Source organism: Opisthocomus hoazin, chromosome 7, assembly GCF_030867145.1.
Source record: "Opisthocomus hoazin isolate bOpiHoa1 chromosome 7, bOpiHoa1.hap1, whole genome shotgun sequence".
Taxonomy (NCBI): domain Eukaryota; kingdom Metazoa; phylum Chordata; class Aves; order Opisthocomiformes; family Opisthocomidae; genus Opisthocomus; species Opisthocomus hoazin.
Genome location: NC_134420.1, coordinates 31198919 through 31220999, shown reverse-complemented (window position 1 = coordinate 31220999; position 22081 = coordinate 31198919). Strand labels below are relative to the sequence as shown.

General features: G+C 41.4%; 1 protein-coding gene across 1 annotated transcript; it reads right to left on the bottom strand.

Moving 5' to 3' along the window:
• Positions 1 to 2104: 2104 nt before the first annotated feature.
• On the bottom strand, positions 2105 to 22047 carry CHP1 (calcineurin like EF-hand protein 1). The gene is made up of 7 exons (XM_075426231.1): positions 21813 to 22047; positions 16443 to 16515; positions 8798 to 8878; positions 7335 to 7462; positions 6382 to 6443; positions 5206 to 5328; positions 2105 to 3907 (listed from the first exon to the last, which is right to left on the bottom strand). The coding sequence occupies exons 1-7, from the start codon at positions 21877 to 21879 to the stop codon at positions 3854 to 3856; spliced, it is 588 nt and encodes a 195-aa protein (XP_075282346.1). The 5' UTR covers positions 21880 to 22047; the 3' UTR covers positions 2105 to 3853.
• Positions 22048 to 22081: the final 34 nt, after the last annotated feature.

Below are 22081 nucleotides of genomic sequence, written 5' to 3'. Positions count from 1 at the left end.
CCCCGCCCCGCCCCCGCCGCGCAGGCCGGTACCCGCGATGTGGGGAGCCGGCCCGGGCGCGGGTCCGTGCCGCCGTCACGGGGGCTCCGGGCCACCCCCTTCGCTCGCGCCTCACCGGCACGGCCCGCCCGGGCGGGGATTCCTCTGCGGAGCCCCAGGCCGTGACCGTTAGCGGCCGTGGGTGGCCGCTTGCGGCGCTGCCGCCTCTCCCCCGTCCTCCATTCCACCGCGCAGCGACGGCCCCGCCGCGGGCGCGGAACCCCGCCGCTGCCCAGCGGTCCTGGCTGCTCCCGGCACCCGCCGGCACTCGCTCTGCCGGCTGCCGTGCCAGCTGCAAAAAGCTGTATGTATGTATTTATCTATTTTTCTTAGCGGCGGTAATTTTACACTTGAGGGTGAGGGGTGAAGGCCCGGAGCGGCGTGAGGAGGAGCGCTCGCCCACTCGGCAAACTCCCGGGAAGCGCCCCCACCCCCCGGCGCGACTCCTCGCAGCCAGCCCCCACGAGCCCTTTCGCGGGAGCCCCCACCCATTCCACGCGCGCTGCTGCGCTGCCTGGTGCGTTAATGCCGATCGCCGGCTGAAATGAAACGCTTCTGCCGGCTTAGATGTTACCTCCACACGCTACCTACAGCTCAAGCTGTAGCTTCAAAGAACTGCACGCAGCCCTTCCAATAAGTGTTCCCTGGTAAAGCTGTGGAGACTAACGTTATTTTTACTTCTGCTCCTCACGAGTCAAACCCTGTGCTCCGCTGCGTTTGCTCTGCCCAGCCTTGAGGCCGAGCTAACAGGCCCACAGCTACTGGAGTCGACTCATTTGCTGCCTTTCAGTATTGACTAGCTATCAAACCTATTTCTGCTTTCTGTAGCCTTCACAACACTAACGGTTAATGAAAACTAACTGTAACCACCGCTTATGCAGCCAAGCATCCAGAGATTCTCAGTATCACAAACTTGAGTCTGCATTTGAAAAAAGACTTTACTTCCTATTTGCCAGTAGACTGGAAAATTGCTCATCTGCATTTTTTTTTTACACTCCTTTTTCAAAAGACAAAGATGAAATATTAAGTAGTTCTGCCTTTGAGCAGATTTTATCCCTCCTCCAGACTTTAACCTTCACAGCTGACCTTTGTTCTGAAGAAGACTTAAGATAATTTCTACAAGCAATCATGTATGCTAAAAATACTACTTTTGTGGAGATCTGCTTGTATCTGTACAGCTCAGTTTTGAACAATTTTGAATTTAACATAAATTTAATATCTCAGCTCTGTAAACCTCCTTGTCTTACTGTCTACCACCTTCTAAGTTACATGTTAAATATGTTGATTTCAGACACTGAATAAGACCTGAGTGGCTTCTATATGATTTGTGCAGCTAACAGCAAAGACAGCTTCTGATAGTTGGGGTTTTTTTTTGTTTGTTTATCGCATGAGAGTTAGTTAGGTTTTGGGTTGGTTGTGGGGTTGGGGGCTTTTTTTTTTGTTTTGGTTTGGGTTTTTTTTTTTTTTGCACGCTGTGCATCCATTAGAGTATTTGTGTTCACCTTAAAGCACATTAGCAAAAATACGTGATTTCTAAGGTGGGGACTTCTAAGGACAGATGTCACAAACTAGCCCTGGTATTAGACACCCTTTCATTAGAACAACGCTACAACGCTATGCAGAGGGGGAAAAAAAAAAGCAGCCTAGCTTGGAACGATGGAGAGGTGTAAAGCTCATGTTGCTACGGGATCCACAGTGCGGTATTATGAGAGCACGTTGTCGTCGGGAGCTCATGTTTTGTGCTAGTTTCCTCCACTTGCCCAGCAGAATGAAGGGTTACTAATACTCTGAAAACAAGCTTAGTTATAAAAAATTAATCTGTAAGGCCTGCTAGCACCATGTTACTGGTATTTAACTTTTCCAGTCATTAAAGGATAGTCAATTACCATACAGGAATAGTTTAGGGGTTTTGGTTTTTGTTTTACATATACACTGGAGGGTTTATTTATGGATTGATAAATACAATATCCAGTCTCACAGGGACAATAAGGCACAACTGTAGGTTACAACTATATAGTCAGCAGAGAGCAACACCTACTTTTAAGCAGATCACAAAGCCTACAAACACTTTTCTACTTCTCAACCTGTTAACATTGTTACATTCTTATTTTACATTACATGGCCATGAAACTATAATGTTTCTTTCTCATACAGAGCAGAGGTTTTTAATTCACATTTCTTTCTGTAATTGTGCTACACTCTGCAAAACAATAAAGTGCAACATTACACTTTGCAATTCCTTAATTTAAAACAAAGCAAAAATCCTTCAGAGACTTGCACGTTACTCTTTAACACAAGTGATGATTAAAGAAACTGAGAAAAAAAGAAATGCACGTTTGAGGGTAGTTTGAGACTGGTAAGTATTTATAGAAATGTTAACATATGACATAGAGAAGCAGTTATAACACTGATTTGTCAATAAAGAAGCTCCCAGGGATTTTTGGTTTTATTAGAAGGACCTCCCAGACTGTAGGATGCTCCAGCAGAACTAGATGAGATCATTCGCCGGTCTAGCCACAGAAAATTACGTTATATTGAACCCGAAATAATTTTGATCTTTTTAATTTATCAGCATTAAATTAATGGTATTAATCATCTTACACTTGCAAAAGACATTTGTGTAGAAATATATTCTGAAATACTTGGGATAAGATGCATTTCCCCAAATTATATTCTTATGCCAGAGCTTTCATAAATACAGCTACCACCCTCAACACAAACCTAACAGACCACAGCTTCCATACTGGAAAATGTAAATAATTACCGATTATCCAGGCCACTACAATTTAGAAGATGAAAAGAAAAATTAAAAAAGATCAATACTAATTTTCATGACACCATTGCCAGGGGGCAGTGACAGAACTACAAATCCAGATTTTGGCATGACTTTTTTTTGCATTATGTACACCAGTAAACAAGTTTACACTTTCAGAGGCAAAACCACCCTGATGAGAGGAGGGACCCTAGAGCAAAGCAACATGGAGCGGGCACTTCACGGTCCACTGGCTGTCAAGCCTGCAAGCTACTCAAAGGAAAGAAACGAGTTTCTGCATCTGCTACTGAAACAATTTAAGTGACTTAGTGCAGAATTCCTATTCCTTCTGTGGACACCACAGCCTCTCTCCACCACAGATTCTCCTACTGTCTTTGTGAGTTCTTCTCACAAAGAATAAAATCTATTCACAGTACTTTAGGCTGCCATTATGCATTCAGTGCTAGTTGTACAATGAAGCCACAGAAATTCAGAAGTCCTCAAGTAAAAGGCAGATTTGGAAGCAGGGAAGAAACAAATCTGCATGTGAAGAGCCAAATGGCGGGGGGGGGGGGGGGGGGGGGGGGAAGGCAGCTGTAATGTGGTGCTGCTACTGGAAGCAAAAGTGAATCATTATCACTGCACCTAGTATTTGAGTAGATGCTTGTTTCTGCAGTGTTTCAGAGGGCACTTCTGTGGTGTGTTCTCGTTTTTCCAGTCTCAGATTCAGAGCTCAGAAGAATTAGTTTGTAGATTAAACAGCAGTACGTAAGGAGAGACACTTTTTGTTGAAACCGTAGTGCAGAAGGAGACAAGGGAGAAAGGGTAAAAAAAATGGAAGGAAAAGATTAAAAAAACCAAAACCAACTCCTTTCCAAGTTGCATGGCAGCCATTTCCCTTTGTTCCTGATGCACAGGGAATGTTCACACTGGTAGAACAAATTGGGGAGGGGTTGGAGATGTATATGCACCAGTAGCAATGCTCTGGGGGAAGGTGCTAAGGAGAAAATGAAGTTCTATTCATTATATAGTAGGGGTAGAAAGGAACAGGTTCTCCATCCATCAGTGAAGAAATCGAATGCTCATTTTCTGTTCTACATCCACCTTCTCCAAAACCTGCAATAAAATTCAAAAATAACTACTTAAGTCACTGTACACACTTTTCTCCTACAAGGTTTCTTACTCTATTATAGAGGAAATGGGCAGGGATGTCTTCAATTTGGCATGCCAGTCTTTCATCTAGAGACTGCTATTTTTCATTCTGGACTAAGGTCCTTCCAATGAAAGAAACTTCAGTCATTAAAGCTGGAAGCAGGCTGTCAACCAAAATGTTGCAGTTTCAGTCTGCCAATTGCCCAGAAAGGCTTGGATTCCCAAAATTAGACTGTGTGGGAATGCATGGCCAGGAAACGGAAGGGAGAACAGAGTAGAGGAAGGGGCATGAGCCGTCACTGAAGAGTTAAAATCAAGACCACAGCATCACTAACGCAGACCATTGTAAATCTGGGGTGGCAACTTCTTTCATTGAATTGCTATTAACACCAAGGTACGAAGACAAACAGCTCCAGGCTGTTTAAGGCAGCAGACTTCAGTGTTCCAAGATCAGAGTAACTTAACTTTGAAGAGACCTCTGGAGGTCTTTTAGTCCAACTCCCTCAACTCCTGCTTAAAGCAGGGCCAGCTAGATCAGGGCCATGTCCAGTTAAATTTTAAGTATTTCCAAGAACGGATGTTCTACATCTTCAGCACCTATGATCATCCTCCTGGTAAAAAGTTTTTCTTATAGCTAATTGGAATTTGCCACGTTGCAGCTTGTTTCTGTTACCTGTTGCCCTGTCTTTGTCCACCTCCAAGGTGAGTCTGGTTCCTCTTGTCAATGCCATCCCATTAGGTAGCTGAAATTGTTCTACTATAGGACAGCTTTCTCCACTATGTAATGGCTCCTTACTATTACCTATTTCTGACTAACAGAAGATGTAATTCAAAGGATCAGAGCTAAGAACTTGAATACTAATAGTAGTTGTGTGGCTAATGGATAAAAATATACAAGTGAAAACTGACCAGCACAATTATAGCAGAATAATTACTCTGTTGTAAGTGTGCTAGTCAGGCTACTTGTGTAGAAAGAAGTGGTTGCAAGAGAAAAAAGTGAAAACTCTGCAGTATATTCAGTGCTGTGTCTTATGTAAGAGCATGAAGAAACATACGGACTACTTATTAGTACCCTGACAGTATATATATAAAAAAAAATGTCCTGATGAAAAAGGGAACAAAAAGAGCTAGCAGGAGGCTTCCTTTGCCTAAATGCAGGCAGGCAGGCTGGCCTATTTGAACAACTTCCTCTCATTAAAATCTGAATGACTTGCCCATTACTGAGCAGGTTCATTTAGTTGTTAAAAATGTAGTTTACCAACCTTTACAAACTCTGCAAAGGAGATGGCACTATCCCCATCTTGATCAGCTTCCTGGATTGTCCTGTCAGCAATGCTGCCCAGCTGCTCATCTGAAATGTTTACACCAACCATCATCCGTAATACCTGTAACATACAGAAGCCCCCAGATTTTTTTTTTTTAATAGAAAAACAAAATAACCATTATTGATATAGGAACAGAAGTATTCTTAGTGCTGTTTTTCTCATGTACACTGTCAAAATAACACCATACAGGAACAACCCTGGAGGATTTCCATGGAAGTATTTCTAGACAGACTTCTATTTGTCCTTTGTACATCAAGGCTTTCAGGAAAGACAACTTCCTTTTGTAGCCACCTTTGACAAAGAATCCTGCTTTTTCACTAGGAAGCAGAAAGAGGCAGAAGCGTGAGAAAGCTTTTGGAACTAGGAATGAGGAAGTTTTGTTCCAATGCTTTTGTCTATATTTTTCCCACAAAACATACCAACATGTGATTAAATATCCACTGTTTGAGACAGTTGCCTACGGGAATCTTGTATGTGGTCAAATGGTAACTGCCGTTACTCTCTACTGTTAGCAAAGCATTTTCCATGCAGATAAAAGAGGGCAGTTTCAGTGAAAAGCAAATCCTTGTCCTGCATCAGGAACCACAAATTGCTGTGTCTACTTCCCAGGATTAGCAGTATGTAATTACTCCTAGCTCAAGCCTAGTTTCATATATATGCAGCACTGGTGAACTTTGATTACCTTTGCTGCAATTTCAAGAGGTTCTATTCTATTGAGAAGATGCAGAGAAGGATCAGGCAAACAACCTAATCCACCTCAAGGCTTGTCCCTGTGAAGTCCTTTTAAAAGCACCTTTGAAAGTTATAGAAGGTAGTTCTTAAGCATTTGTTGGGTATTTAGGTATAATTTCCAACAGGAACTACTTAGCCTAACACTCTGGTTTAAATTTGAACTTAGCATTCCCAGTCTGATAGAACAGCCTGGACTACCAAATGAGATTAAAGTCTCATACCGTATCTAAAGCTTTAAACTAGAGATAAGCAATTAGCCACCAAATTCCTTCAGGAGTTCTTTTGAGAAGACTGTTGTAACTCCCATCTTCATTCTAAATGGTTGTGAAGTCAGAGAGAAGGTCATGATGGAGTCATTCAAAGCAGCTCTGTGCCATTTACCTGAAGCAGCTCATCCCTGGAAATCTTGTCATCTTTATCTAGATCATATAACCGAAAAGCAACTACAGGGAAGAAAAGAATGAGCAGTTTAATTCATGTGTCATTATTTTTCTTCATAACAATACATTTACCTAAAAAAAACCCTAGTGAGTATTCATAAATCATTTTAAGAGAATTAGCTTAGAATTTTAATTCACCATACAATTCATGTTTAGTTCCGTAAAGTGTTATTACCGCATACAGAAATAACATTATCATCAAGAAGTGAATTAAGTACTCAGTATGAGTACTTTCAGAATCACTCTGCTTGCAGTGGTATTTCTTCAAAGCCCCAAGTCATGGAAGTGTAATTACCACCAGAATACATTCAATCCTTTAACTTCAGAGCGAACCATTTTTACATTACCATTCACTCATTTTGACTATATTCTGGATGAGATATGACAGAAGTTTTAAGTGCTCTGAGGACTGTTGCCAACTTTGATTAGCGAGCAAGAGCATTCTGCTTATATATTGTAGGCAGATGTCCAAATATTCAAGGAAGTACTCAGCCGAAGGCGAGAAAAAAGCACTATATTATATGGAAGACTGGAGAAAGCAGCAGAAAAGCCCATTCACATATGGGATGTCCCTCCTAAATCTGAAACAACTTTGGATGCAAACCATTTCAAAACACTTCTGTTGATACGCTTGGAAAACCATAGATCTTACTCAAGATTCAATCAATTCCACCAAATTCCAGTACAAGGATGGGTCAATTGTTGACATCCTGAATGGATAAGCTTGCAAGTTAATTTTAAAAAGTTAACTTTAGTATTAGTATTTAGTATAGTATTAGAGGATATCATTCCACAGGGAATGACTGTACAGAAGATCCCAAAAGCCCCTTCACTCCCTTCCCAGAAACACAAAAAAAAGAAAATTGCTTCTATAGGAAATTTCACATTTCTTACAGTGGAGTTTGTTACTTCGGCTGTTCAGTGGTTCTGGTCCATTCTGGTCTTTGTTCTTTTCATTATCTTCTATGGGTCGGAAGTGGGCTAGTGTCCTCATGAATCCACGGAAATTCACCTGGTCCTCTCTGCATAAGCATTTCAGCAGATCAGTTTTAGCATAGCTTATACATGTTATTTCAGTAAAAAAGAGAGTATGAACGTCTAAGGCATCAGGACCATGCAGACTCTTCCACTCCCACCTCCCCAGGGTCTGTCTGCCTATGCTCAAACCCAGCTCCAATACAGTGCAGTTGCAACCTGGGATCACACTGTTGTGAAGTATGATGTGCAAGAAAAGAAGTTGTGAGAAGTCTTGTTGAGGGCTGCCCCGCCCCCATTGCCTGCAAGCTCTATGTAAGCTCAAGCCCTCACCCTGAGCCCTTGATTGAGCTATCCTGCAGCTATGTCTGAGTCTGGCAATGTATCTTGCTGATCTGGACTCTGACTCCCTGCACTGACCTGAGATTTGCTTCATCACTGTCAACCTGTCCGGCCACCACTTGAACTGTTGGATGACATGACAGTTGCTGGACCTGCTCTGCTTTTCTTGTTCAGGTGCTGTGCCCTTTGTCAGTGAGTACATCGCCCCTGCCAGCTTTGCTGTCACCCTTGCTTCCTGCTTGTGGGGCAGCCATTGTTCACTGTTCCCTGACAAATAGCTCAATTCTCTAGAGTTTCTGGGGGAACCGGCTACGTAAGTACTTTTCATGACTTCTGCTTTCTATTCAGGAAAGCCTGCCTGGTATTAGCTGATATGATGACTTGATTAGACGATATGGTCTTCATCAATCAGTAATGATGAAGGTGTTCCGGAACAGCAGCAGATTCCATAGAACACTCTAGAGAGCTACAATGAAGAGAGACAGTACTGCAAATTTGATCATCTCTTTGGATTTGCATTAGAAGTGCCATAAGCTATGTCTTAAATGTGATCAAAAACTAAAAACAAACAAACAAAAAAAGCTAATCTAATAACAAAGGTACATTTAGAGGATAAAATGTGAAAACCAAGACTGAATTAGTTAATTGCATAATGGCAATTAATGCATTTTATGCATAATAGCATAAAATAGTATTGCTACAAGTTTGCATTGAGAACCAAAGTCCATACATGCCCTTGACTTTGTTTAGAAGTGTTCAGCAGCATAGCAACAAGAGTGGAAAACCATGACACAAAGCCTGAGTTTGTCAACGAATAAAGCACACAAAACTCTTCTAAGGTTGTGAAGTATTTCTCACTACCAAATGAAAATATGCTGAGGAAACAATGTACCAACACACATTTCATGACAAATTTGAGGTGTTCAATTATTAGTAACTTCAAATTCTGTGCTCTAATTATCAGCATTTCACTCCTATCAAAACTTCTGACAAGCTACAAATTTTGTGCCTGCTTGTGAATTCAGTCCGTTGGAACTCACCCTTCTGGAAAGAAGGCATTGATAATTCTGTCTCCCAGTGGATTGATGGCAAGCTCTGGGATCCGCTGGAAGTCTTCACGGCTAAATAAAGCAAGAACACAAATAGTCTGCATAAAGTCAGAGGAGAAGTTGTTGCTTAAAAAGAATTCACAGTAAAATATCCATTGGGTTCCATTTCTGCAGCAAGACCCTTCGTGGTTTTTAAAGTGTAACTCTTTAAATCATGTTTTCTCTATGACCAATAGCACAAAACAAAGCAAAACACAATGCTAAGCCTGTATTACATTACGGACTAGCAGTGTTCATTTATCACGTTAACAGCACTTCTCAGATGCTAACATTGGTTGTGCTAGAAACCATCCTGTAATGATGCTGGCTAGTTTGCAATTTAAGGAAAGGAAAGCTTTTGGAATGGCTTTGAAGGAAAATACGACTTCAAAATTAAAATGAACTTATTTTTTAAATAATTATTTAGGTACTGAATCATTTGAGTTGGCATGAGTTTTCCAGACTACCCCATTCCAGATGCTGGGATGATACCACCCTCCTCCAAACATACCACAGGTAATCTGCATATTCTAATAGACACTTTTTGCTTATGCAGCAATTTTGTATCTTACTATAAACACCAAATTTCAGATTATTTTAGCTTCAACCAGGCAGCTACTTTATAAAGTAGTAAATTTGGACTTTGACAGGGGCCTGCACACCAGATGTAACTTCAAAGTACATTACAAATACTCACTACTCTTGCCAGCCATTCTCCTTTCTGCTCATGATTATATGTACACAGTATAGTATAAGCATAGCTATGCTTACATTGTTACAGCTTTTTCTGATCTGGAAGATATCATGAGCTGTACTGATGTGAACACAGATCAGTATGACTCGAACATAGCATTCATTCTATTATTGGAGTTGCACTAATAACTTTTCTTTCAACCTAATGGAATGTCACTGACAGGAAAGTGGAATAATCTTGGCGTGACCAATGCAGACACACCAAATGTGTCTTAGCGAATACTTCGGTCAACAAGTTTGGTTTTGGGGGTTTTTTTTGTTTGTTTGTGTGTCATCCCCCTCATGTCCGTCGTGTGTTCCCCCCCCCAACCGAGCACAGCACATTATCAGTTAGTACAAGGTGTACTCCATAATCATTTAGGTTTTAAATTGGAAAGATAACAGCAATGGGGTAAGGCTGTAAAAAAAAAATTTATTCTGTCTGCATGCACAACTAGACATTTCCTGCCCAATCTCCAGAAATATTGGCGATTCACTTCAAGTCAAATGCAGTCCTGCTGTTTTTGAAGTTTGGGTCAAAATCTCAAACCTGGTGACTAAATGCTTGCCATTTTCGAAAACTTGTTGCCGATTCATTTAGTGAGCATTCATGATCTCATTACACCAAAAAACCCAGCAGAGCAAAGTAAACACAAACAGATTTTGAGATTATTTAAGTATACTGGCCTTTTATAGTAGTGCTTAAAGACAGGGGAAAAAAGGAATTGGCTAACCTTATTACTAGTCTAGCCTGGAAAAGGCACAGAAGCAAGACACTGTAGTTTTAAATGCATTCTAACGCACTCCTTGCACCCAGCTGCACCACAGCACTGTTAAAAGTCCAAACTATAATATATCTGTTACAACACGGTTAAAGTGTTTGACCTTCTAACAGAGTGACCTGACCATATTTTTAAGCTATCCCAGCAAACTTCTGCTCCAACCAGGTCTGAATTACTTTTAATAGGCAAAGTTAACATCTCTATAACATGATCAACTTGTTACCTGACCCTTCAGGACTGCCGCATTTTAAGTTATAGCTGAAGGGCAAAGTATGCATTAGCAATTTAGGCAAGAGATGCACTGATGTGGAAAATCTATGTCCTAGTAACAATACTTTAACAACAGGACTTCTGTGTCAATGCTAACATTTACAAGGTAAAAGCAGCAACTGCCCTCTCATCCATTTAGAGCAAAATCCTAATGCTTCAGAATTTTTCACTTGTGTATCACTACTTAGTATTCAGCCTCAATTTACACTTGGCACTTCAGCCTCCAGCTGTTCTGCTTTCTAACAGGAGATTAACAATTAACCACAAATAACTCCCCAGGTTTCAAAATCTATTTGTCCTGTCATTATCAGGATTGCTGTAGACCATTTTTGCTTATTAAGAGCACATGACTGAGTGAGTCTTATAATTGAAATAGCTGTAACAGCCATAAAAGTAAATGAATGCATGAAGTAAGTTATTCTCCACTTTACAAACTAAGGCTTCCTCCAGTCATTAGAGACCAACTTCACCTGGCTGAGGCTGGAGCTTACAGCAAATTTGATGCCCTCTACTTCTTTTGTGTTCCCATACCATAGCAACAAGGCTCTTTTAACATATCTTTCCAGGAACCTGGCTTCTATTAAATACTTGCTTAAACGTAATGTGCAAAGCAACCTTCAACTGTATGCTATCATTACACAGGCCAACCATTTTATATGCCAGCACATTCACACTTAGACATACTTTGCAGTAAGGAATTTGTAGATTTTTAGACAGATGAGTACTTCTAAGCATAAGTATACCCTCCAAGACACATGGCAGATCCTTACAGTAAAGGTGGCTCTGCCTCACCCCAAAGGCTGCACGAAACCTACTAGAACCCTTTTTTCTTCCATTATTTCTGATTGTTATTCCTTCTTCCATATAGTAGAAGAGCACTGTTCCCTCAACAGGGATGAGGAGGGTAGGGCTATCTAGAGCTGAGGGAAAGTACAACAATGGAGAGAAAACAAACCACATGTGAAACAGAAGTGGCAGAGGAAAGGAAAAAAGTCCAGAGGATACAGGTAACCAGAAATTACTTGAAAAAGGAAAATAACTAAAAGAAGTAAGGCATATCATGCAAGATGGTCAAACAGATTTAACAGGTTACTGCTGAATAAGTTTTGTTGTTCCTTTCCCTTGCTAATGTTAGATTTATCATTCATCAAATCTTTTGGTGGTCTAATGTATCTCACCAACCCCCAAAAAAGCTCCCCACCTTCCTCCTCTCCATCCTCCCAATTATTTTGAATTAGTAACTTGAAGCAGTTCAAAAAATTCAAAAATCTAACAGCACCATGGCTGACAAAGAGGTGCTGGGAGCCTGGAGAAATGACAGGGAAAGAGAATGGATATCCTCCTCTTTCACAGCCGTGTCAGCCATCTCACCTAACTTCATCCTTACACACGCTCTACACAAATTTAAAAAGTCGCTTAACTATTGGAGGAGTAATTGGTTTATAAACATTAGGCCAAAAGGTATGCTAAAACTAAAGGTGATTAACAGGTGAGCAATGGGCAGGGGAGGGGGGAAAAAAAACCAAAACAGTGTGAATAAAGCATGCTTGAGGACAGAAGTATTGTCTGTCCTAGTACCCTATCATTCTCTAATTCAATCCCATATCCTGCCCTTCTTGTCTGTTTTAGATAAAGCTAAAAATCCTTTGCATTTTCTTAAGCAAAGGTGAAGAAGTCCACATTCAGAGAGCAAGCTTTTACATCTTACTTTGAAACTATCAAGAACAAGCCTGACACCCTTCCAGAGTTATACGATTCAATTCACTAACAAAGATTAACAGGATGGCCCAGCTACCTCATTACCCTTCTCTCAGGACCAGAGGCTTTCTGAGTTCACCAGAAGACACAATCTTGTGAACAGCTTTCATAAGCATGCGATCTGCATGAACAGTTCAGTGTGTCTATTCTCCTCATTTATCAGTTTTCAGAATACTTGCCCTCCCTTCCTTCTTCCACACTCACCAGGCTATTCCCATTGCTGTACAGTAAAAAAATTACTTTTGAAGTGCTTAACCTGCATTTCCCCAGTGCAGAAGGAACTACTATAAGCGGGAGGCTCCATGCAAAAGTTACACGCAAAAGTAGCAGTTCAGACAAGTATCTCCTTTTTATAGCTCTAGACGTGTCTGTCTAGAGCTACTTACTAGCAGGTAAGTTTTGGAGCAGATGTATTCTTGTGGCGTACACTTCAGTACCAGCCCAACAACGGAGACTCAGCAAAGCAAGCACACATTTATCCTGTCATACGCTTAATTGTCCTCATCTTGGAAATCAGAATGTAAAGAAAACATGCGCACTGGTTTCCTCCCAATCTACAGTTAGGATGTAGGCAGAACAAGTATATTTCAGATTTCACAATTTAGATGTAGTTATGGACACCCAAGGGTACTAACCTTTTATTTTGGCAACTCAACACATCAAAATATCAAAATCAAAGGTGACAAAAGAATTTTCAAAGCAACAGTTATGTCCTGGCTTTTACAACCTACTCCATTAAGATGGTGCAAACCTGAGGGAGCTTACTCATCTTGGCTAGAAAACATGAAGCTAAGGAAAAATCTAAAATTTTTCTACACCTTTAAAGAATTAATACAAATTAATCAGTAACCATGGCTGTAGTCATTTAGGGGACAAGGAGGAAGTGGGGAAAAAAAAATTGCAAAACTAGGCACGTGAAGTTTTGTCTCCATCAATATCCTTCCTTAAGTTTAATTTACGTAAGTCTGTAAAAAGAAAGTGCCTTGAAACTGTACATAGGTACACTGGATAGAAACCTCTGGCTACAAAAGATTTCAACTTCTGATTATAGTTCCAGAATGAACTACTTGTCATCTCTAACCACCAGGATTAATCATGATCTAGCAGATCTTCTGTACAAAGCACTCTCTACCTTGACCATTTTTAATACACAGATAAGAAGGACAACATCGCTTTTCCCCTTCTTCAGATGGGTGGTACACATTTAAAGATTAATTTCATGCCATAAAGAACTGTCTAACACTTCTTTTCCCGATCATAGTCACACGAGTGATTTCTGTCATATCCAATTTGTAACTCAAAGGTATAAGTCATCCTTCTGGAAACAATCATTCTTGCTCACAGGAAACAAAACAGAAGACATGCCTTCTAAACTGTTTGGTGATCGTAAGTGATAATTTCATCTCACTTGTCTCAAAGTAGCAAGTTCTCTTTGATCAGTATTTCAGAAACCAACATGTACGACCTTCCGAACTGTACTTCTTACTCTCTCTTCGATGTTTTTTTGCAGGAAGTAGTTTTCCATTACTTAAACTTAATGGTTGCCACATATTGTGGGTGCCGGGACAGGTTTCAAAATTTGAATGCTGTTCTAAGTCGGCCATGTTTGGGAGCAGGTTATGCTTACAAAGCCAAGACTGCAAGTTAATGGATCACAGTTTGCACAGTTACTGGGATTTTCCAAATGAACTTGACTGCCTTTCCCAAGTACCACATGATTATCAACAATGAAAGTCAAACTCCTCCTGATACGTAACACTATGAAACTAAGCATTGTGCAACAGACATTCATAACATTCTTAATTAATTACTCCTCTTACGTAAACTGAGTACAATCACTTTGAAGTTTATACAAACTTTATGGACTCAATACCCAAATTTAAAGTTGGAGGGAAGAGTTGAGGAAAGATGTGTGCTAGGTTCAAATTGTGCTAGACTAGTTCGGTAGCCATCACATTTATTGATCAGCGAAGACTAAACCCACCAGCAAAGTGTGAAGGGGCTGTTAGTGTTCTTCTTTTCCACATACTTTGAGACATAAGTACTATTAACCTTACCTACAAAATCATCAGCTGATCTGTATGCCACAGTTGCCAATGAGCCAATGCTACAACTGATGTGATACATCGGCTTCAGTGTCAGAGTGGACTTAAGAAGTTCCTGCCCATCCCATCCCAAGCCAATTGTTTCCACACCCACAATCCATTTTGTCATCCCTTCAGGTATGCAAGCCCAGATATTTACAGTACAGCCACAGTCCACATCACTAAAGTCAGTCAGCTTAAAAATATCTATACAAACCAAAAGGGCAGGGAAAGTATTTTTAACAAAAAAATAATCACTCAGTAGTCCTGTTCACAGTACAACTCCACAACCAATTACTTAAATGTTAACTGACAAGTCAGCAATCTGTGGCACCAAAAGGAACTGCATATCTCCTTCAGGAAAGGAAACTGCAGTAAGCCGGCAGTACTGCTAAAGACAGTATATGTTACAGCTGGTCACCTTCACCTTCAGCAGCAGAGACTCCAGCTTTACAGTTAGGTTGATCTATAGGTAGGTCTAGATTTTATAGGCTTACAGTGCAGCCTACAATCACATTTTGCGAGATCATACACAAAACCCCAGGTGATCCCCGAGTCCATGTTTACTGGGTTTGACTGGGATGGAGTTGCCATGAAAAAAAGTAACTCCATCCCAGCGAGACCCCATATACTATGCTACAACAAGGTCCTTTTCCCCTTCCTACTCTCTCCTACATTCTCTCCAGCTTCCCTGTGCACTGGTTCTGGCATATGAGGCTGTATGGTGAATGGGAAACAAAATCCACCTGAAAACTGATCAGATTTCTTTTTTATTGTTTTGCTTGGCAAGTTTTCAAAACTGTAGGTCAGTTGCCAGAAGATAAGCCTTCAATACCATCATCAACACAGAAATGCAACAGACTTCCAGTGGCAGCATGGTCTTAGACCAACTATGTTGGTTGCAAAATCACACCCCTGGTACAATCATCGATAGCTCTTATTTGTCATACATTTCCATAACATTAATGTAATCTGTAGGCAACATCAAAAGAGAAGAATAATAAATTAATACAATCAAAATTCATATTAGTTCAATAAATAAAGAGCAAACCAATACCAACATGCAATACAATAACCAAAGCGGGGAAGGCTAGAGAACAAAGACAGCAGGCAGAGACTTATTTTAACAGGCAATCATCCCACTAGAGTTCTCCTTTCATTTGAGAATACTCTTTCCAGCAGACTCGATCCATCAAAGTGAAAAAATGTTTTGCAGATAAAGTTTAAGCCTCATTAGTAATTAATCAATTAAGCTGTAAGAAACCTCTGTAAACTAACTTAAACTTCTGTAGTTTGCAAATTATAGACAGAAAGCAAACACTTTAAAGGTCTTGGAATATTCTGCACTACTACTTTAAAGAATAAAATGCATATTTGTTTAGTCACAATGACTTGGTTCCAGCTCTTTCTTTTTATTATTTAGCATACGGATAGACATGGGTGTTCAACAACAGGTGCAAAGTTAAGAATAGTAAATGGCTTGCAGATCTCAGTATGTTAAAAGACACCAGGGATCAGAAACAATTAAGAGCCCATGCTCCCAAAAACATAAATGATCTTTCTGTTACGAAAGCCAGCATGAAGAAAACATAGTGGAACTGTTCTTGTAATATTAGAAGCAACATATCAAGAAAGGTAAGAAATAACAATCTCAAAATGTGGTTTAATATTTCCGAACATTTGTTGGAAGACCTTGAATACCAAATCTGACCTTTCTTGTATTAACTGCTACAAGCCTTCAGCAGTAAAAACAATTGGTATTTAGAGCACCTCAGTTCAACAATCGGATTTCTTCTGACCTTTCACAAAAGAGAACACACTGGAATGTCCATGCAGACAGTAGGTATGAAGGAACCTGTTATAACAGCCTCACTGATTCACCATATGAGGAAAGCATGTGGGCATCCCACAACAGGAAGCCACCATTACAGACATAAATGCAAGGACAGCTGTATTAGTGACAATACCCACCTAAGAGTGCCATTTTCTCCTTTGTCTAGGCTGGTGAAGCGACTGTACAAGCGGGTGATTTGACTGTGAGAGACTGAATAAAAAAAAAAGAAAGAAGAAACACAAATTAGCAAGTCAGTGATTCCTCATAGGAACAGACCTCATTAAACTGATCCACTCCATTGCCAGAAGCTGTGTTCAAAAAAAATTACACAAAACAAGTTACACTGGAAGCACATAGCAATCAGCAGTTTAGGGACTTCTTGAGTTGTAAATTGCATCTTAATATTCAAGAATCCACAAGCAAAAAATAGTCTAACTCTGTCTTCTACCTGTTTATATTATTGGTCTCTAAAACCTTATTTCGTTATCTGGTTCAGTAAATGGCAATCAAAAAGAAAAAAACTATTTAATTCACAGTTCCACTGTATTTCCCTTATTTCCTTTATGGCTAGAAATAACCTGGACACAGCCTCCACTGGTGACCTCTACATCATTCATGACACTGCAGACCTATCCTTAGTATTTTTTCCTTCTCTTTTGCTCATCTCTACTGTTGTTGTCTTCTTCCATCTAAAGACAGAAAGTGTACTCAGTTCCTCTGCATCTGGAAAGTGGTCAGAGAGACTTCACACCCAATCACTTTTCTTCCTTTACATGACTGCCTGAATCCATAGTTTGCTCATTTGGGGGTTCACTGAAGTCACTTCCGGGCTTCTAGGACATCTGAGTTAAAAATTAAAAAGCCTGTTTCTTAAGAAGTGCGGGAAGGAGTTGGGACACAAAGCAAGCAGAAAGTTATTGCAGACTTTTTAAATCTGCACTTTGAAACAGCAATTCTAAAGACAGTATTAAGTTTAGCATAATGGTGTCAACATTAGCAAGATATTAGACAATCCAAGATACTAGACATTGAGATCTTTAGATTAGTCCATGACGGGGGCGGGCTAAACCCATCTAGAATAGCAATTCCTTTAACACTGAAAGAATGCCCTACAGAAGATCTTGGCTTTACAGAGCCTCTGCAGATGAAGTTAGTAACTACATGAAGTAAGACTGAATTGAATTTTAATGTTTACTCAGTAAAGGTGTGATTTTCTACAATGCTAAACTAGGACTTAGTGCCATTTTCAGATTCAGTTGATTTAAAAGCTTTCACCAGCACACATACAATGCTTTTGTTACTTGCTAAAACTTCTTTGGGAACAGGTTGCACAGCAGTTGTCTGATCTGTGACAAGTGAGGTGTTTTGTTTTTTTTCCAGGTTTGTTCTTTCTCCAGGCTATTTGTTTAGGTTCAACTGTTCCCTCCTTTTGGATGACCTGCCAGCAACTGGGTTTTTTTTTCCTTGTCTCCTGAGCAACTTTCATTCTTTGCATAGGGTTGGGCAATTTGCTCAGTTCCACCTAAGGCAACTTCTTTACAATCAGAATGGGTAGCTTGCTCAATCTCAGGTTAAGCAACACACACTCAGAAAGCAGGCACCAGTATTTTAAAGACTTTGAATTTACGCATTTCTGATTTAGTGTTTTAGATGTGACATGCAATAACAACAACTGATGATGAAAAAAGAATAGCCTGGAGTTACATCTCCAACAAGAAGCCCTGTACTCCCACTCCTCCCTGGAAAGAGAGAGGGTGATGATAATTCTACTCAGCTACCATTTCCAAACTAATGTCAGCAACTCCATTTTTGGAACACCTCCATAACAGCTAGTATGTGATAAATAGTATGTAGCTATGGACAGAAGAAGAGGTGCTTTTGTTAACATCATACTAGACAAAAAGCATATCATAGCTATACGAGAAAGGAAGACAACTCAGGTCCACCATTGTATTCTTTCATAATTTCCTTTTCGGCTCTCATCCCTCATGAAAGCTGCATCACTAGGCACTTTTCAGAGCCTTCTCACACAAAATAAAGATTTTGACATTCCCTGCTGACCCTAGGAGAAGCAGAAACAACATTTGTAATTTATGACTGCTTCTTAAAGGTTAAGGCTGAAAGCTATCTGAATCACGATTTTATCTATACTTCTACCCCACTATGGTCCTTCTAAAAATTTAAGTCAAGACCCCTAGAATAGGAGCTGTAGCCTCTACTTTAGTTCTGTGAAATCATTAGGAAGTTTTTTGCAATTAGACACTCTGAAACTCTTGTCTAAAACATAACAAACTCATATGTCTATATGATATTCATATACTTAGAAAAATATGCACAAATATCCATCAGAAAATCCATCACCTGTTACCACTAAAATATTTCTTCTCCTAAGCTCTGATACAAGCTTAAGTTTATCATTAATCCTTAGGTAGACTGCTTCAAAGCATGGTAACAAAGGGTGTGAACCAAATAGTTTGAATAGCTTGCAATAGAACACAGACAAGCAACATCATGGACCTCTCATCTGCTTCTTGTAGTTGGTACTGAAACACAAAAGCAATTAGGACAACTTGAAGTTTTTTTCAAACTCAAATTTCAAAATGTTTATCTGCAAAGCAAACAATTTCCACACAACATCATATAATATTTAGGACTGTCAGTCGCAAGCTTGACACCTGTTACTGAGAACCCCAGTTTTTGGAAACACTGCCCTCGCAGATGTTTCTCAACTTCTTATGCTAAGAGGCTTTTTTTCACCACAATATGAAAAAATTACTATAGAACTTGAATCCAAACTTGGAATTCATTCAAGAGATCAAGTGTCATTGTATGGCTTTTGAAAGACTGTGCTTCAAGTCCCCTAAAAGGTATCTTTGTCATCTGTTCAGCTAAAGAACATTAACTTCTGGTTTATCACTCATGTTAGTATTATTAACTATTCAGTTTTGTGCTACATAAATCTGAACAACAGAAAAGTTGTATAACTCAATAGTTGAACTCAATTGTATTGGTTAAGTGTTCTGTTCAGTCCTTCATACTTATCCCAAATGAACTGAAGTCATGTTTCACAGAAAGGAGGCCAAAAAAGGAATCCTTAGGAGCATATAACAGAACATCAGCTCAAGATGGACATGTAGTATTGCCAAATTGTTTCACTTCTACAAAGTCCCTTTCTCAAACTCTTCAGTAGGTGAAGTATCATTAGCACCAAGTTTCTAACAAACTACAAGACACACTATTCAGTAACACTAACTTAGCATTCTCCCTGTGAACTTTGTTCCAGATAAACCAGTGTCCTGGGTTTTCTTTTTGTCCCTACCTTGCACCTTGCATAAATATTTGCACCTATATGAAGTGTGTAACAGTGCTAAGAGCTTGGAGGAATTTTCCATCTACGTAGAGAAGTATAAACGGCAGAGGAAAATCACATTCCTAAACTGTGGTTACAGGCTGGAGGAAAAAAAAAAAAAAAATTTGATAAAGTCAATGAGACACACTGTGATGACTTACAAGCAAGTATAAGTCAGAGCAGATTCGCAATGCTTGATGAACAAAGTGGTATTACTTATAAAATTTAATAGTAAAAACACAAGAAAATAAACCAAACTCAGCCCACAGAGCTTAAACCTGTTGATCACAACTTTAAGCTCCCCACTTTGCAGATACAAGTAAAGCATTTAGAGGCTAACTAGAACTGAATGGTTTTATTTCTTAGAATGACTACATAGCCAACTTAATGGCATTTATTTAACTATCATGTGAGTACAACTCTAGGAATAAAACACCACTGACTACAAATCAAATATTGGCATGAGGAAAACAGTAAAACCATATGAAAGAACATTCCAGATTTGGGCTTTGGTTTTTAAAGCATCTTTATGAATGAGGTGAGGCTACCTTTACTCTATGATCTTTGTGTTTAAAAACAAACAAACAGTAAATTCTTCCTGACATTCCTACTCACTTATCATAGACTTCCTGTAGAAGGTACCTTGACAGATGGAAAAAGGACCTTGACAGATGGAAAAAGGATCACGGAAACTATATTAACTCACTCAGCTGTCCATTACACTAGCCAGCATCATCTTAATTTCCTTCCACTCCTTTTCTGTAGCCACTCATTTTCCTGACACAAATTAAGTATCACCTACGATGAATATATGATAACATTTCTATTGGAAAGAAAACCAAGGAAAGTATTTTCATGTAGCAAGAACAGATCAGCAAGCATAAGCAGGAAAAAAACATGATCTGGGAAGACCTTGTTTACCCGAAGCCAGGAGGAGGGAAGCAAACAGCATGGTGATACCTATGATGTTAGGACCTCCCTTCTCCAATCAATTACTATCATTCAGTATTTGATAGGATTCTCAGATAGGCAACTATTCTATCACTCAAATTAACAACACCAACTTTTACCTTTTCTAAGGTATTCTGTATTTATGGACAACAACTCAATCAAATACTACAAGGTAAACCACCTATACACTACAGTCCAGCTTGAAAAATGCTCTCCCAACTGCTGTCTAGTGCAAGAATTTTCATTTTTAATTAATCATATCCAACTTCCACAAGTTATGTTACCTCCTTTATGTTTTAAAGGCCACTCGGCATTCATTCTGGATGCCCTTAAGGCAACTTTAGTGACAGCCTATGAAACAAATAACATTTGTAAAAGATTTACTATACAATGAGAGCTTTTTCAGGCTAAAAAGCAGCTGCTGGAGAGAAACTCCAGCACCAGAAACAGAAAGCTCTTCAAAATCCACCGAGCTACCTCTGACCGAACGGGGTACCGCAGGTGCCAAGAGCACCGCTTCTCTCCCCTCCCACTCGGTTCTCGCAGCCGATCCGCGCCTGCTTAACCCACAGCGACGGCTCCCGCGCCAGGTCTCACCCGCAGCCCGGGCACAGCCAGGAGCCGGCGGGACCCGCAGATCCCGGCCGGCCGGATGACAGCTTTCGCCTTCCAGCGCGCCACGAAACCGCCGGCCCCCGCGGCCGCCCCGCCGCGTCCAGGCCAGCCCCGGGCAGCACCTCAGCCACCAGCCGCGTTCGCAGCCGGCGGCCGCTGCCGGCCCCCAGTGAGCGGGAGCCCGCAGAGCGCCATAGGAGACGCGCGGCCCGCGGGGTTCCGCCGGCGCCGTCCCCCCGTGGCCGCTCCTGCGCCGCGGCCGGCAGCGGGGGGAGCCCACCCAGGGGCGTTCCCCAGGCCTACGAGACACGTCCGCCCCCCATCGCTGGGGTCAGCGGGGTCCCGGCCCGGGGCCAGCTCGGACCGGGCACTGCCCAGCCCCGAACGCAGCGGCTGCGCTCGCCTCCCGCCGCCGGGCCGGGCCGCCCGCCCCGGGCACGGCTCGGCGCGCAGCCGCGAAGGGACGGACGGCGACGAGGCCGGCCCAGGCGCCTCCCCGGCTCGAGGGACGGCGCTGCCCCCGCTGCGGGCTTCCGGCCCCCGCAGCGCTCCCCGGCCCGGCCCGCCTCGCCTCGCTCCCCCCCGCACTCACAGCCCGTCTCCTTCTTGATCTCCTCGATCTCCTCGTCCCGCAGCAGTGTGGACGCCCGGGAACCCATCGCCGCCGCTGGGCCTGAGAAGGGAAAGGCCGCGCTGCACACCGGGGCGAAGTACGCAGCCGAACAGCGATGGCGGTGTCGCAGCCACCCCCGCCACGACCCCGACCGTGTCCGCCCACCTGCACTGAGGCGGAAGGCCAACCCGCACCGACTCCTACCGCCCCTCCCCGTTAGGCCGGCCCTCGCCGCTCGCCCCGCCCCT

Bases quoted from the DNA above. Each gene is read 5' to 3' on its own strand.
- CHP1 (XM_075426231.1), bottom strand. From the start codon at position 21,879: ATGGGTTCCCGGGCGTCCACACTGCTGCGGGACGAGGAGATCGAGGAG. The intron at 16,516-21,812 runs GTGAGTGCGGGG...TTTTTTATTCAG, and splicing joins GATCAAGAAGGAGACGGGCT to TCTCTCACAGTCAAATCACC. The intron at 3,908-5,205 runs GTTGGTAAACTA...ATTTTATTGCAG, and splicing joins CCTTTGCAGAGTTTGTAAAG to GTTTTGGAGAAGGTGGATGT.